The sequence below is a fragment of the Aulonocara sp. 'chitande type north' Nkhata Bay genome, linkage group LG20 (assembly GCF_057382095.1).
Source record: "Aulonocara sp. 'chitande type north' Nkhata Bay isolate Kocher_YH1m ecotype deep benthic linkage group LG20, A_spYH_male_GT1.1, whole genome shotgun sequence".
Classification (NCBI taxonomy): Eukaryota; Metazoa; Chordata; class Actinopteri; order Cichliformes; family Cichlidae; genus Aulonocara; species Aulonocara sp. 'chitande type north' Nkhata Bay.
Window position 1 is genome coordinate 4,582,668 of NC_141363.1, and position 15,142 is coordinate 4,597,809.

Sequence of the window (15,142 nt, forward strand, 5' to 3'; positions counted from 1 at the left end):
TGATGTCCCCGCATCCTCTGGATTAGTAGCAGCTAATCAAATGACACCAGTGGGGATGCGTTAATGCTGTGCATTCATATCCTATTTTAGTGAGTAAACATTAAATGTGTTTAAATGTATCACGGCTTTATTTATGCATAAATCTGCTATTAAGTCTGAATTATACATTAGCCAATGAATAATGCATCAGTGCCATTCCTTAATGATTACTTGCCAGGCAGCGAATGGTAATATTTGCTGATAAATTTGCCCATTGATCTTGCTCGTGTTTAACCAAGCTTGTAGAGATGATGTTTACTCCATTTTATGTTGAGGATGCAATCAAAAGGAGGCTAATTTATGTGTGTGTGTTGCTGTCTTTTTCTAAGGAGATGTCTTTTAAAAATGACAAGAGAGCCCTAAGAAGTTTACGTAAAATGTACACAGTCTTAATTCTCTGAGCACTAAATGTTCGTTTATTCTTGTTTCCTCTCACATCTGAGTACGGTGTGTTTGCATACTGTTCAGGGTTACTCTGAGGATGTCTTGTTTATTCTTAAACCTCCACAGATCAATGTCCAATTCCATCTTTTGTCTTTGTTGGCTTGTAGCCATTACATGATGCTCCGTTCTTGTTTTAAGTACGAGTCTAGACTATGTTTGTTGCACTGGTAATTCAGTCCGTACTTGGTAGTGGTTCTCTATTGATACCGTGTCTTTTTATTGGCGCTGGTCTTAACAGCCGCACCGAGCCAGATTATTGGCACATTATCCTCATAATGCTCCGAGTCTAGCATTGCCTAAGCCTTCAAGCCTTGCAGCACAGGCTGTTACTGTGCAGATATATTGCTTGTCCACACAATGAGAAAATATTGACTTGTTGTCACTCACTCATTTGATTAGTTGTGTGGGTGATTCTGCTTTTCATTTGTCACCGTGGCAACGTAAATGGGGGGGCGCACAGCAACAGACTCTTTTCTTTTTTCCTGTCCTGTAAATGAAGCGCTGGAGCATTGCAGACTATCACATCTGGAAAAACTCTGAGCAGGAATGAATGTCTTTATCACTCACAGTGTATCATTGGCACTTGTCAGCTCAGCTAATATCCACAAAAAGCCCAACATTTGACAGCTTTTCTCAGAGCCGAGTGTGCAGCTGTGTGGGAGTGATGTACTCCAGAAATCTCACTTTGATTTTGCAGCTCAGCCGAAGGAGAATTATCTGTATATTCGCGGCGTTGGCGAGTAACTTAATTTTCTTTTGTCTGTAAAAGGAGCCAGCTTTATGCAGGCGGCTGTTGTGTGCGTGTGTATAAGCCAGGTCATAACAGGAACACCTTACATTTAATCCAACAGGATTCATCAGTGGCCTTGTTCTTACAAAAATAATGAGCTAGACAGTGAGGGCTGCCCCAGGCTGCGTGTAAGGAGATGATCTCCCTGAACCAGCAAATCATTCTCTCTTTTTTTAAAAGACAGGCTAATGACTATTCTTGATGTCTGTCAGTGATTTAAGTTAACTAGCGTTAATTCACAGAAAGATCTAAAGGGCACGATTGTCGGGCTGAGTCGAGGCAGCCAGTGAGAGGCTTTTGCTTGGGCGGGGGTAGTGTAATTGTTTTTGCTGGCCACGATTCTCTCTGGAAGGGATGACTGCACAACTCAGATATGTAAACAAGAAGAAACTGAAAGGCAATATGCTGATACCTTGTCTGTTTTCTCTTGATCAACCTAGCTTTTGAAATGAAATTTCTAAGCTCTACCCAAACGCTCATAGGATTCCGCTTGGCAGTAATGGTTGTTTCACAAACCTGCATCTGCTCAACTGAGCATTTCAAACATGTAAATCGCATGTGGAAAATGGAGATCTGGAGGAAATCATTAACTGTGACAGTGCACAATAAAACAAAGAGAGGCCGAGTTAAAGACAGCAGATGCTCAAAGGGTTTGATTCTGCTTATTGGAGCATGACACTTTTAGTGCGGCAGAGAATCTCATTGCGTTTGTCAGAGACAATGATACTTGTCTTGCCAGTGCCCTGCCAGTCATCTGTTCTCCAGAGGCTTTCACTGTATTCATTAAATGCTTATGCTTTTATCCAAACTCGCATTTCTTCGTATGCTCACACCTGCTGTCATTTTTGCTCACAAAATCAGGCTGCTTGTTTTCCAGCAGAAGACAGCTTGTAATGTTTATCAGACTGTAGATGCGTAGACTTCGACTAAATCTGTCCTGAACATCCATGTTTTTAGGCTTCCAAACTTTGTTAGGGAAGGGGGAGTGGGGATTGGGCGTTAAGTGTTGCTCTGCCTGATATTGTAATCACAGCCAAATTATGCACAGTAAGAATAATGACTGTGCTGTGATTTTTAATATATGTGTAAAGTGATCACATAAAGAAAAGTCTCAGCTTGTATACTCAAGCTCTTATACATGTCTGCATCTTAAAAACAAAAGCAGAGAATATCCAAATCCAAAAATTGGAAACAATGCAAGCCCAATAAATACATTGTTGAATACACCGCTACAGCCATAACATTTTGAAAAGGCAAACTGAGCATTTTTTGAGCATGTGGGATTTTAATTGTTCTACTTTATTTTTAAAATTTCTATGTAAAGCTACTTGAATTCTTTCCCCTATAAATATGACTTTTGCCAACATCCCCTGTACTCTTAATAAGGCTGATTTTTACATTTCAGTATATGTCAGTAAAGACATGGTTTGATCATTGTTAGACTAGTTTCCGGGTTTTTCCAAGTGTACCTGCATAGGCAGAGACCACGCTCACCAGCTTTTAATGCACACCCAGTCATTTGTTCTGTAAGCAAACCAGAAATCGACAGAAACCAGAAAAGACAGAAACTGCTTCAAGCGCTTCGAGGGTTACTGTTAGCTGACTTTTAAGCGTAAAGCCAACTAACAGTAACCCTAAAGAGTTAAATGGCATCTATTGTTTGAAGTAATGCGACAGTGCAGTCAGTTACATTTTAAAATGAAAATTTCTGACATTTAAATGGGAACTAATTTTCAGTCTTCAGTCTAGTCTTAAATGAAAATTACCCAGCAGCCCACTGCACTCGTGGTGTCACAGCTTCACGATCTAGTATAAAGAGGGAATAGACAAACAACTCATTATAACAGAGCATGTATACCGCTTTAGCTAACGTCATTAAGGACTTCTTCTTGAAACAAGGAATTCACGCAACACAGCCACTGGGATGGTGCAGTATTATTGGGAAACTACAGGCTACTGCAGACTAACAGGTTTTATGTATTTATCCAGGTGATTTAAGTGGGTATGTGCTTATTGTGGTTGCTGTTAAAAGTTAACACCCAAGGGTCATCCCACTTTGCAGTTACTTGAAAATAAAGTAAATTTAACAAGCTCATCGGTTTTTGTATGTGGGTGTACTGGAGATGATTAGCTACCTTTATCTTATAAAGGGGGAAAAAATAGATTCATGTAATAACACAAACCAGATTTTTTTCATTGTTAATATCACTGATTTGGCTCTCCTACGTTTATCTCTTGAGTGCATGTTTTATAAATAGCAAAGCAGTGGAATGCTGCCTTGATAAAGTCTGATAAAGTTGAACTTAAGACCCATCAGGAAACAGTCCAGTTTGCAAACACACAGCTTTTTGGGGTTAGTGTTTGTGTCAGCACAGGGGCAAGACTGGACATCTGTCTCCCAGTGATCTATAACGCCCACAATCCCTCCCACAGACTGTCGGCTTTGCCACTCGGGCCCTACACCGGTTGCTGTAGTATGCCCAGCCACCCACAACAGTGGCTGATCTCGCAAGTATAACAAACAGCAGGCTAACAAAGAGGATAGAAAGCAATAGGACACACAGCAACAGAAGACCTTAAGAGCCCCATGCCATCATAACTCCACTTCAAAATGGAGGCCTTTGTTCTGAGATTGTTAGAGAGGACATCATAGCAAGGTAGCAGCACATCTTTTCATCCTCAAACACACACTCACTCCCACTCACTCACAGCCTGCTGTCGGTGAAGGAGATCCTCTTCCTGATAGGGCTTCAGAGAAAGGTATTCCTCTGGGACTGTTGTTGAGGGATTTCTACAATTCTGCCGTGCACTGATTAAAGGAACACTTGTAGATAATCCTTTTAAAAATAGGTCTTTGTTGTGGCAGTGGAGGAGTGAGTGAGAGTGCGAGGGGCAGAAAAAAAGGCCTAGATTTGGATTTTTAAATGGTTATATCACCTTGGTATCTGCCACTCTGCTAAGATAAATATTTAATGACAGGGTGGCTGAAATAGAGCTGTTACAGACTGCTGGTGAGAAATTGAGCTTCTATTTAGAGCCCATACTGTTCCATAAAGTCATGCCATTGGTAGACAGCCCAAGGTTATTAGTGTGGTATGAGAGTAGTGTGTGTTTGTGGTGCGCCTGTGGGCTGATGAAGAGTTCTCACTCTTTTCTTGCTGCAGTGATATGAAGGAGAGAAATGCACTCGGTCTGCTATTGAACATTCACTCATGAATCCTTGATGGATTACATGTGTGTGTGCACGTGTGTGAGAAACGTCATTGTTGTGGCAGCAGCGCCGCAATCTTTAATGCACAACAGGAACGCTGTCCAGGTGCACCACACTTGAACTACTTCCAAAACAGAAACAGCTGCATGTTTTGCCCTTTACTGCCTCAGATTTGCTCTGTTTCATTTCACATGATCTCTGCCCTGTGGGTTCTTGTTCGATGTCATTCACGTCATGCAAAATTGATTGCAAAGGTTTGCATCGGTGCCGAATGCAATGAAGTTATTGCAGTGTAAAGACAGATTTCCCAGCATCGATTCTCCTGACTTTACACTTTAAATCTCTTGTGAAAAAGAACCTTTCAATTGACATCAGTCTTGGCTTTAGAGGTTTGGCCAGGATTATGAAGTGAAGCCTCTATTAGGACTTGAATGTTACTGCACAGCTCATTTAAACACTGATCTACGCTCTGCTTGATTCATCCTGTTTACTCATTACGTGATAGCTGTGGTGAAAGCAATTACTTTGAGCTTTCAAGTACCTTGCTTTTGGTCACACTGCGGCTCTTATTCATTTCACTGGCGTTCCCAAGGCCCCGAGGCTTCCAATCAGCCCAGTGAGTGGCGTGCACTAACATCTTGCCTCTCTACGTAGGAAATAGGTGGGTAAACACAGCAGAGTCCTTGAAGCACTTCCCATTGCTGCTATTGGATTACCAGCTGCCTTTCCGGGCCTCATATGCACAGATGAGCGCCAAGATCAATGGAGCTCTTAGTGCGGCGCTAATTCGATCAGGACTGGCTTTGCCACTGCTGATCAGAGATTTTTTTTTAACTTAAAACAAAAACGTAATCAAGTCGAGCCCATGTCCGATAGCCCCATATTTTCAGCTCCTCCAACTCCCGTAGACATCAATCAGGAGGCGTTTCATATTCATTATTGAATTGTTGGGTTGGCTTGCTGAGAGAGAGGTGTAGAGATGGAAGCAGTGAACTGCTGTGTAAAGCGATCCGGCCGGTTTTCGCTGAGTGTAGCAGGAATACTGCCTTTTCTCCAACAGAGCAACTGGGATCATAAATAAGCTAAGAGCATGTTTTTAGAGGGATGAGGCATCTCCCGCGTTGACAGTGAGCAGAGAGAAAGGGTTGAAGGGCATATTGACCCTCTTGTTGTGGAAAGCAAAAAGCAGACTCTTACTTGCCTCCCCTCCCTCCTCCCCACCCTGTTCCCCATTAATTATTGTTTGATGCTAACAAAGGAGGGAGGGGGGCACGTTATGAAACATAATTATTCATTGCAGCATTTCCCCTCGACGAGCCTTATTCCCCCCTCCCCTCGTGCTCAGTGAAGAAGCTGCCAGGGCTGTCAATTGAGTACAGCAGGCAAAGATGTCCCCTCAGCCTTTTAAGGAGGGGACAGCAGGGAGCAGGGTGAAGGACGCTATTTGCCCCAGTGATATATGAGGAGAGACAGCAATATATGTAAGGAGCTGCTGAAAGAAAGATAGAAGGTCAAGGCACATTACACTCCAACCATTAAACTGTCTGAGCACATAGTCTGACCCGAACTGCAAATACAGTTGCTCGGGAGCAGCAGCAGCAATTTTTTGTTTATATATCTACGTGGTGCGTGTCAATGGCCTACACATTTCAGATTGACACGTGTGTATACACACAGATGAATGCAGCACTGTAGTGAAAATGCTCTCAGTGGCTTTTTATAAGCTCGCAGATGCAGTGGGAAGCTATTTTAACAAGCGTGTAGCTGCACAAACCTGCCCTCCCTAGATTTTCACCAAAGCGACGGCAATGGCAGACGTGTTTAAGACCGTTTTCCTATGCATGAACAGAGCATATGCTGTATTTAAACAGAATGCAAGCATGGGATTAGGTAACAATTGTGTCTCATAGCACTGGGGTAATTTAGTGCAGTGCACATTATTATTTCTTCCCCTGGTATTATTTTATTGAATATTAAGAAGGCAAGCTGTTCTTAAATTTTATGCTCTTGGCACAGGCAGGTAGTGTTTTTAATGTCATCAATGGCCCGGCGACAAGAGGAGAAGTCTGCAAGGCTGCCATGGTCAAAGCCTAACATTAACATTCCTGGAATATTTGAGGATTATTCGCATCAACTCACACACACACAGCCAGCTCTGTTCACCTTTGGTTTAGAGGAAAGAAAGGGGAAAAAAATAGCGGGACCATAGCCTGCCTGAGATTTCTGGTGTTGGCTGGTATTTTTAATGCGTCATCGTTGTTGCACTGTGGAGGATGCCATGCGTAATCCAATGTATTGCAATTGTTATGTATTGGGATGTGGGGCTGAAAAATATTCAGCTTGTGTTGGCTGGAGGCATAGCACACTATCAGTTGGGGATCAAGTCTTCATTTCACACATGAACAGGCAGAGTTAATCTCTGGATCACTACTGTACACCGACTAATGCCTAGCTTCTATTCTTAAATTTTCCCAGAGGCCCATTGTTCCAGGCCCCTGCTGTTAATAATCTTGGAAAATAGTTGCCTTCTGTAGCTGATGCCTTAATTTAGGGGAAGACCTGAGCATTTGCTTGTGTTCCAAGTAGTAAACCATGCAGGTCTGACTCCTCCATGCTCTTTAAAATTAATTGTGTGTATTTGTAGGCTACCTGTGTGTGGCAGGGTGCACTAAAATGCCACTACTGCAAGAGGCCCAGTCGCAGCCACTGCATGTTTTATGAGCTGTCCTCAGAGGATATGAGAGCTCTGAGCTCAGATCCTACTTGTTCCAGCACTGTTTTCATCACTCCTAGCCACTTCCCCCCCACTCATGCCTTTTTTTTCTCCTTTTTTTTTGGATGAGGGAGACTCATCCAAAAGAAGGCAATGTTAACAACACTGCCCCATCTGTGGGTTTAGTTTAAAAAAGTGTGGTTAGCTCTGTGGAGGCTTCACAGATTCATCATTCATATTATTCTCATGCACAGTACAGAGGGTTCTTTCCCCTCCGCCTAAGATCACTGGCTTGCATGACTGAGATGGTGGATGACAAGGTTGAATGCCACACTGAATATTGTACCCCCCGTCGACTGCTTTCTAAATCTTTTTCTTAAACAAACACATTTCTAACCTAGGAAGCCTTCCTGACGGTGCGTATTTGCGGCGCTTATACGTCGACTGGCTGCATGAGTTATGGCTTTGGCTCCGAGGAAGCTCAAATTAGCATGTAGGATGCAAACAAAAGCGAGTTCTATTTTTAAAGAGATGAATGCTGCGTTTTATTTGGTTTGTAATGGCAATCAGTCAAGTGTTGGTGTTGCGGCGGCAGTTGGTGGTTGGAGGAGAGGTGTTTGCATATAAAATAATAGCCCTGCCTAATTAGAGGTAATACCATCCTGTGGTATCTCGAGGTGGAGGTGTTTTTTTGGCTCCGATCATTATAAGACACTGAAAGGAAGGATTGTCCTCCACTACCCCACCCCCCATCCTCAGCCATCTGCTCCAGGATGGAGCAGTTTGCCACCACACAGCTAAATAATTTAGGCGGAAAAATGGTTTTGTGTACTGACCTAATGGCTTTGTTTTGGGGAGCTATTCTTTAAGACATCCTTCAGTGCCCCCCCTTTGGCCTGTGCTGTCAGTTTGAAACCTCAGAGCTGTCTTATCTGTCACTCTTATCTATTTATGTTAGTTTTTCCTCAGTGTTGGCACGTCACTCTGTGTGGCATAATGATTAGAGTAGCTGGAGGATGTAGGGCAGCCGTATGAATACATTTCCTCCCCTCTCACGCTCATTTAGACTACCAGTTGGAGTTGAACTGATGGATAGGATCGTTAAGCTGATGGGCAGATTTCGGGAGGAAGAGTGGGGATATTTGATTCCTGAATATCAGAGGAAGTGCTACATGATTGAGTGCACAAATATTAAAATTTTGAGAGTCCTTTCAGCAGTTCACAGAATCTCTGTTTATTTATTTATTTCGTTTTTTGCTTTCCCAGTAATTCTTTTTACTGTATACATCTGTTTGATAAACTCATGTAACTCATTTTCCCCTCTGCTAGAGCTCTGTTCTGTTTTACAGAGATAAATGTTTGAAGAAACACACATTTTCCACTACAAACATTCTGAAATGTGTCCCTAGTGTGTATTTATACCTTGCTGACCCCATCTTTACCTTTGGGCATAATTTCTATTAGGGCACACCCCCCCCCCCCCCCCCCCCCCCCCCCCCCCAAATTTGTGGGTCCTTCACCTGAGGTAAGAGGCAGTAGAAATGTTTTTGAATGTGGCATTTTTATTCACAGTAAGAAAGCTGCTCGCACGACAGTAGAGAAACTCAATTAGGAGCCACGTTCACCCGAGCGCTTTCTGCTGCCACATACCTCACATTCCCCTCCTCGTGTTATCACTGACACATTGGGAGAGTCTTTTACAGTCCCGCTCACGATTACATTTCTCAAGAGCGCTTCATTTAAAAGAAATTGGAAGGGTTACACCGGACAACCTTGGCATTTCCCTCAGGAGCCGTGTCAGAGCATGATGCTTCATGAAGCAGTCAGCTCCAGCCAGACAAACGTGTCTGACTGAGAGGTACTATGTCTTCAAGTAGCCGGTATAAGGCTGCAAAATGAAGCCCCCGCTCACAGACCCTGCAGATAATGGACATCTCGGATTGTGGAGCGGCCCCCTCTGAGCTATTTGGAGCCCTCACGGAGAGCTCACAAACAGGGACTAGAGGGGGATTTAGCCTTCTTTTAGAGATGGAGTAGAGGCTTAGACCCTGTGGAGCACACAGTACGATTCTTATGTCTGTGGTTGAAAGTGCCTTTGAGTTGTTGGACAGAAAATGTACTTTATTGGTATTTTGCCTTTGAAAGCTATTGTTAGCCCAGAGAGATCTTGAAAATTGTCTTGGAATGCCTAAAAAGATTAAACGAGTTTATTGAACACATCGTCATTGTGCATGAGAATCATTTCTTGTGCAGCAGTGCTTTGCTTCTCAAGAGTGTCTCCAGGCAGGTTTTAAATGTTGATGTTGGAAAGCCCCAAGCTGTCTATCTCTCTCTGTTTTATTTTTTTAGCATGGCTTTTACCTACTAAACTAACCCCGGATGCCGTCTAAAAATAGAGGCTTTGTGAGCACAGCTTTAGCGGGGGGGGGGGGGGGGGGGGGGGGGGAGGAAAAAAAGATGTGGTTACTCATCAGTGAATTGAAAAACAAGTAGAGCAGACAAGTGTCTTTGCCCTGCCAATGTGAACTAAAACAGAGAGGGCCTCAGAGAATACAGCAAGCCATGATTGCACCAGGTAAGACAAAGCAGGCAGGGTGCAGAGTCCACAGTGAATCCCTTATGAAGCGGCCTGCCCCTCGCCTCCAGCTGAGCCTTTCATTGTGATGTTGTTTCTAGGGGGGCTTGGATGGCAGTTTAGATTAGATCGCACTCAGTAATGGATTGGAGCTGATGAAAACCTGCTGCAGCCCAACATCGCCATGGCTAGGATCCCTGCACTATTCAGGATCTGGCTGCTTTATTTGGATCAATTTGAGTTACCCTCATTGTTAATAACCCTGTGTATATTCATGCTAACATTGTTCTCCTCTAATCTGTATTCATGCGAGTATTTCATTCAATCCCTTCGCAAAGCCGGCCCTTAATCCTTGCCAATCACATTTTGCTACTTCATAATTCTCCAATTGAATATGCCATGAATGACTTTTCAGTCCCTCTCCCAAAACTGACTCTATTACTATGTTGGTATTATTGTTCATAGATTCTTTTTCTCTCTCCGTTTTTTACATTTAAATGTAGAAATTCATGTTTTCTCCATTTACTTTATATGGAAGACAATCAATTACTTAAATTTAGTAGGATTTAAAAAAAAGAAATCCTACAGCTGTATATGCCGTATAGGAGCTCAAGAAGAACATGCTAATTTACTTGTTTTGTTGGGGTTTTTTTCCCTTTAAACAGGTTCTGATTAAAACTACAGTGATGAGCATGGATTTGGGTAATGTGGGTTTGTTGGGAATGAATAAAACATGGCTTTTTAACAAAAAAAAAAGGCTGTTCAAGGAGACCAAGAACTGGGGGGGAAAGCTATGTTTAGTAACAGAAACCTGCTGTGTGGCCATTGTGGGGATGATGTGTTAATCGAGCCACAAACTGTGTGGTTTTTCAGGCCAGAGGTCTCATTTAAACAGGCACGGAAAAGAGTAATGTATTTGAGCGGGGCGCCTCTGGCTCCTAGCCCTTGACTCCATTGCAGTAATGTAAATGGTGGATTAGGTGCCGTTAGCTGGGACCCCCCACCCGCCCCTCCCAAACTCTACCACTGCCCCCCCTCCTTCTCTTTTCCATTAAGACAGCTGGTATCTTTCAAAGGGTCCTGGCCCAGTGATTGATGTGTAATAGCTCCAAACCTCACCTGCCCCCTCACAGCCTTATTCATCGGCCAGGCAGTCAGCACTGCTTTCTGCTAAGCAGTCTGTTTCTCTGCTAGCGGGTGTAGAGCCAGCTCGCTCCTCACTTTCTCATTCTTTTCCCTCTCAGCCATCAATACATTATGACTTCTCATTGTCACAGCATTACTGCTTTAAGCTGACTAACTGCTTTTTACTCACTCAATTTACTCAACTTCAATTATCTGCATCAAACTAAGCAATCGGTGAGCTACAAAATGACCACAGAGAATTGAATATGTTGTTAATCGGTGCGTTTCAACACATTTAAACATGTCATAGTGAGTCTGTGTGAAGACAAAAGTACACATGTGCACACACACAGACACACACACACATATATATATACATATATATATATGTGTGTGTGTGTATATGGGAGTTTTTTTCCCCTTTAAGAGTTAATTAGTATAATTATGTTAACATAAGCAAGGTAATTGGAGATAAAGAATTTGAGGCAGTTCTGTGGAGTGTATCCAGATGTAAACTAATAGCACCTAGATGTTAAAGGTACTAACTAGGCTTAGAACTGCCTCCGACTTCAAAGGAGAACGGGTCAGTCCTCCATTTGCAACAGTTTAGTCTCCTTGCTGGTTTCAGTGGAAGAGGCTTATGTTACTGATTAGAGGAGAGACGAGGTTCTTAGCTCATACGCCAATTCTGGCAGCCCTCAGGATTAGAGCTGTGCTATCAAATACTACCTTCATTAATGTTTTCGTGTACCTCACACCTCCAAAACACGCTGCCGGATATAGACACAGGAGAAAAGGTGTGTGTGTGTGTGTGTGATCTGTATTTTGACACACCATCTCGGGTATGTTACATTGGCTGTGTGTCCTTGCATGCACATGCCCGTTGGAACTCTTCAGAGCCCTCGTGTCTTCTGCGTCTGCTAATGTGTGCGCCAGCAGCCCAGTGGTCGCTGTGGTAACTCATCATTAGGTGATTAATGGGGCTGTGACGAGGCTGCAGTTTAATCAGGCCCGGTGTTTGTGTTGAAGCCGACGACAAGAGCAGCTGCCCTGTCAGTTGGTGTCTGCTCGCGAGATGACAGCACCCGCTGCTGAGGACTGCCGTTGTCAAATGTTCTTCATTGTTGTAAGTGTGTGTGTGTGTGTGTGTGTGTGTGTGTGTGTGTGTGTGTGTGTGTGTGTGTGTGTGTGTGTGTGTGTGTGTGTGCGTGCGCCAAAAGCCTTTCTTTCACCTTTTGCTTTGCTTCTATTCTTCACCTCACGTTCTTTCTGGCTCTGTCAATAAGCACTCGTCCACTTCCAGATATGCTTTATAAATTCTAACTCAAAGCCTTCGTTGCTTCACCTGCCTGAATCTGTATCCCTCCCTCATTTTTCACTGTTCGGCTTCCATCCGGTCATCATGACCATGGTATAGCGAGTGCTGATTGCCTGGTCTGATCCCTCTGGGGGCTGTAATAACTATTTCTAGTTAATTTGTTGCGGTGGGGGGTAGTAGAGGGGGGGCAAACACTGGCTTTAAATGAGTAGCCTCCTTCCTTTGTAGGCGCTGTGTGCAGAGGCTGTGTGGTGCAGACAGCGTGCTGCTTCAGCTTTGCACACTTTGCTGTTTATGGAGGATTTTTTTATTATGACGTGGGGAAAGTGGTGGCTGGACAAAGATAGCTGCAAGTGGCTGAGGACCAGGCATGGCGAATGAGTGACTCTGCCTCGATCCTCTGCCTTTCCTTACCCAGTGGATTGCTGTATCCTTCCCTCCAGAGCTGTCGCTTCACATTAACGCAGCGGTGACTGTCAGCCAGGGCAGAGGGCTGGGGTGAGGGAGGAGTCCAGTAAGCCAGCAGAATTGAGCCTGGTGTCAACAGAAACGGTCTGCAGAGAAGCCAGCCTGTTAACTCTGTCATTGAGCTTTATGCTGCAGCTTTCCCGTGGCCTTATAAACTACAAACAGCAACTTCTGCCAAAAGAAAAAAAAAAGAACCCTCATAGCATATTATCTCAGAGGAATTCTGTTGGCTGGCAGCAGCTTCTTTACTACCTTATTCAGTTATGACTTCCCTTTAGCTCATTGTGTTACAAATACTCTAGCCGCGGCGCTTGTCTTCCTGTTGTTCTCTTTTACCCTTTAATAAATCTGTTTTAGCACCTTTCTGAAAGCGTGGAAATATGTTAGAGCAGGAAGCTCGAAGGTTTTGTTCTTTCATAAAGCTGCTCTGTGCTCTCCGGAGCATACTTGGCTGTGGAGGAGAATGCCAGCAATTACTGTGATGCTGAGAAGAGTCGGCAGAGCAGCCTAATCTCCAAGAACTAATGTTGCGTTTCTTACCCCCAAAAAAGGTGTCATCCAGTATTGAACAACACTTTTAATGTTGTTTGTATTTTGTAAAAATGGTGGTTATTGATCCGAGTTAATTGCGCTTCTTCTTTTCTCCACAGCTTTTCTGAAACACTGGGGTTGTTGGAGTGGCCAAATTTTCCCTGGATTTGACTGGTAAATTCAGAAGACTGAAGCCCAGGCTCACAGTCTACCTTTCACGGAGGCCCAGCCGTGAGAGGACTGAGGAAGGCACGTGGCGGATCATGACGGCCGATAAAGAAAAGGAACGGGAGAAAGAGCGGGACAGGGACAGAGACAGGGACCGGGACAAAAGAGAGGCCGGCAAGTCCCGCCGGCAGGATGGGGACCGGGGCGACCGTGAAAGCGAAAGCTCTCGGCCCCGACGCAGCTGTACGCTGGAGGGCGGGGCCAAGAACTATGCAGAGAGCGAGCACAGCGATGACGAGGACAACGACAACGGGAGCACCGGCGGAGGCAGCGGCACGGCCGAGGAGGCTGGCAAGAAGGGCAAAAAGAAGATGCCTAAGAAGAAATCACGCTACGAGCGCACAGAGAACGGCGAAATCACATCCTTCATTACAGAAGATGATGTTGTTTACAGACCCGGAGGTAAGTCCCAGGAACCCTTAATCTAGTTGTGTGAGCCGGTGGGCTGCATTCATCAGCTTGGCTACTAAATGATTAAACTTTCCCAGGTCATAAGCCCACATTTTCGAAAGCATACTTCACTGGATTTGTCAGATGCTGTTTGCAAACACACCATTAAAATTTGGCTCTTCTTCCCTGAATCAAGAAGTGAGAAAAGCGAGAAAGCAGTGGTGGTTAAGCAAGCTCAAGTGTGAATGAACAAAAGGACCCCTCTGTGATGCCCATAAATGTCCTGAACAATTCAGTTTAATATTCGTTATGCAGCATCACTTTACATTTTACAACAGTAACCTCATGGCGTTGTCAGTGTTACAGTTCCCTTTGAGCATGCACAGTTGGAGATCATGCTCTAATACAAAAGCATCCTCTGTTAGAGCCAGTGCCCCATCATGACGGGTTTTAGGAAAGCCTGTGCATGTTTTTGCATAGCTTAGCTTCAGCGTCACTTGCACTTTTTAACATAAGCCACTTTCTTTAGACTAAGTTTATTTTAGGCATAGGGGAAAAACTGACATTGATTTATCAGTGATTGATTCTTGTCACCTCTGCTGCCATAAGCTGCTGAGGAATTGCAGATTCTCCAAAGTTGCAGTTCTCCAGCAGCAGAAGTACTCCTTCAGGCTAGAGGCCAATGCATCATACAATCAATTCCAAGTTGACCCACTCTGAGCTTTGTCTTGAGCTTAGTCAATAAAGCAAAGTGGTGCTTCAATAGATGATACGATAGAGACAGCCATGATAATGATTTCATTCCAGCGCTGTCTGACTCACTGAAAATATGCTATCTCCTCTGGGGCCAAAAGGTACTCTACTTTCTGGGAGAGGATTTTTTTTTTCCCGAGCTACGGCGGTATGTCTTGAATATGTCGAATAAACGAGGATAAAAAGAGAAGCGACCTTTTTCGTGGCTGTAAACACAGCCCATCTTTTACTTGCTGTTTAAATTAGTTGTATTAGAGGCGGAAATGTCAGCACTGAGTGACGGAAAGAAGCCAGGCTAACTAGCTGTGTCTTTTACACCGCTCACTGTTATCTTGCCTTGCACCTAAATCATTGCCTTCATGCTTTTATATTTCTCTGGGAGCTTGCAAAAGGTCAAGTACTGAGGGAGGGGAGTGGCCCACTCTGCTCGGGTATTTAATGGGAAGATGTAAGAAGTTACAGCGACTGTGTTAGGCTGTCTTCTTCAACAGTCTACCCAAACCACACGTCCAGAATCATCCTCAGGCCTCCTTTTATTCTATTTCATCTACTAAACA

The 15,142-nt window shown here is 44.0% G+C and overlaps 1 protein-coding gene across 6 annotated transcripts in view; it reads left to right on the forward strand.

The window, feature by feature from the left end:
• The window catches only part of rerea (arginine-glutamic acid dipeptide (RE) repeats a), a 133,653-nt gene that overhangs the window by 45,806 nt on the left and 72,705 nt on the right, over nucleotides 1-15,142 (forward strand). For all 6 annotated transcript variants that reach the window (XM_086278326.1, XM_086278324.1, XM_086278321.1 and 3 more), the window contains one exon: nucleotides 13,334-13,844. In XM_086278326.1, the coding sequence (XP_086134452.1) occupies nucleotides 13,478-13,844 (367 nt within the window). In that variant the 5' untranslated portion in view covers nucleotides 13,334-13,477. The remainder of the gene's footprint in view (nucleotides 1-13,333; nucleotides 13,845-15,142) is intronic.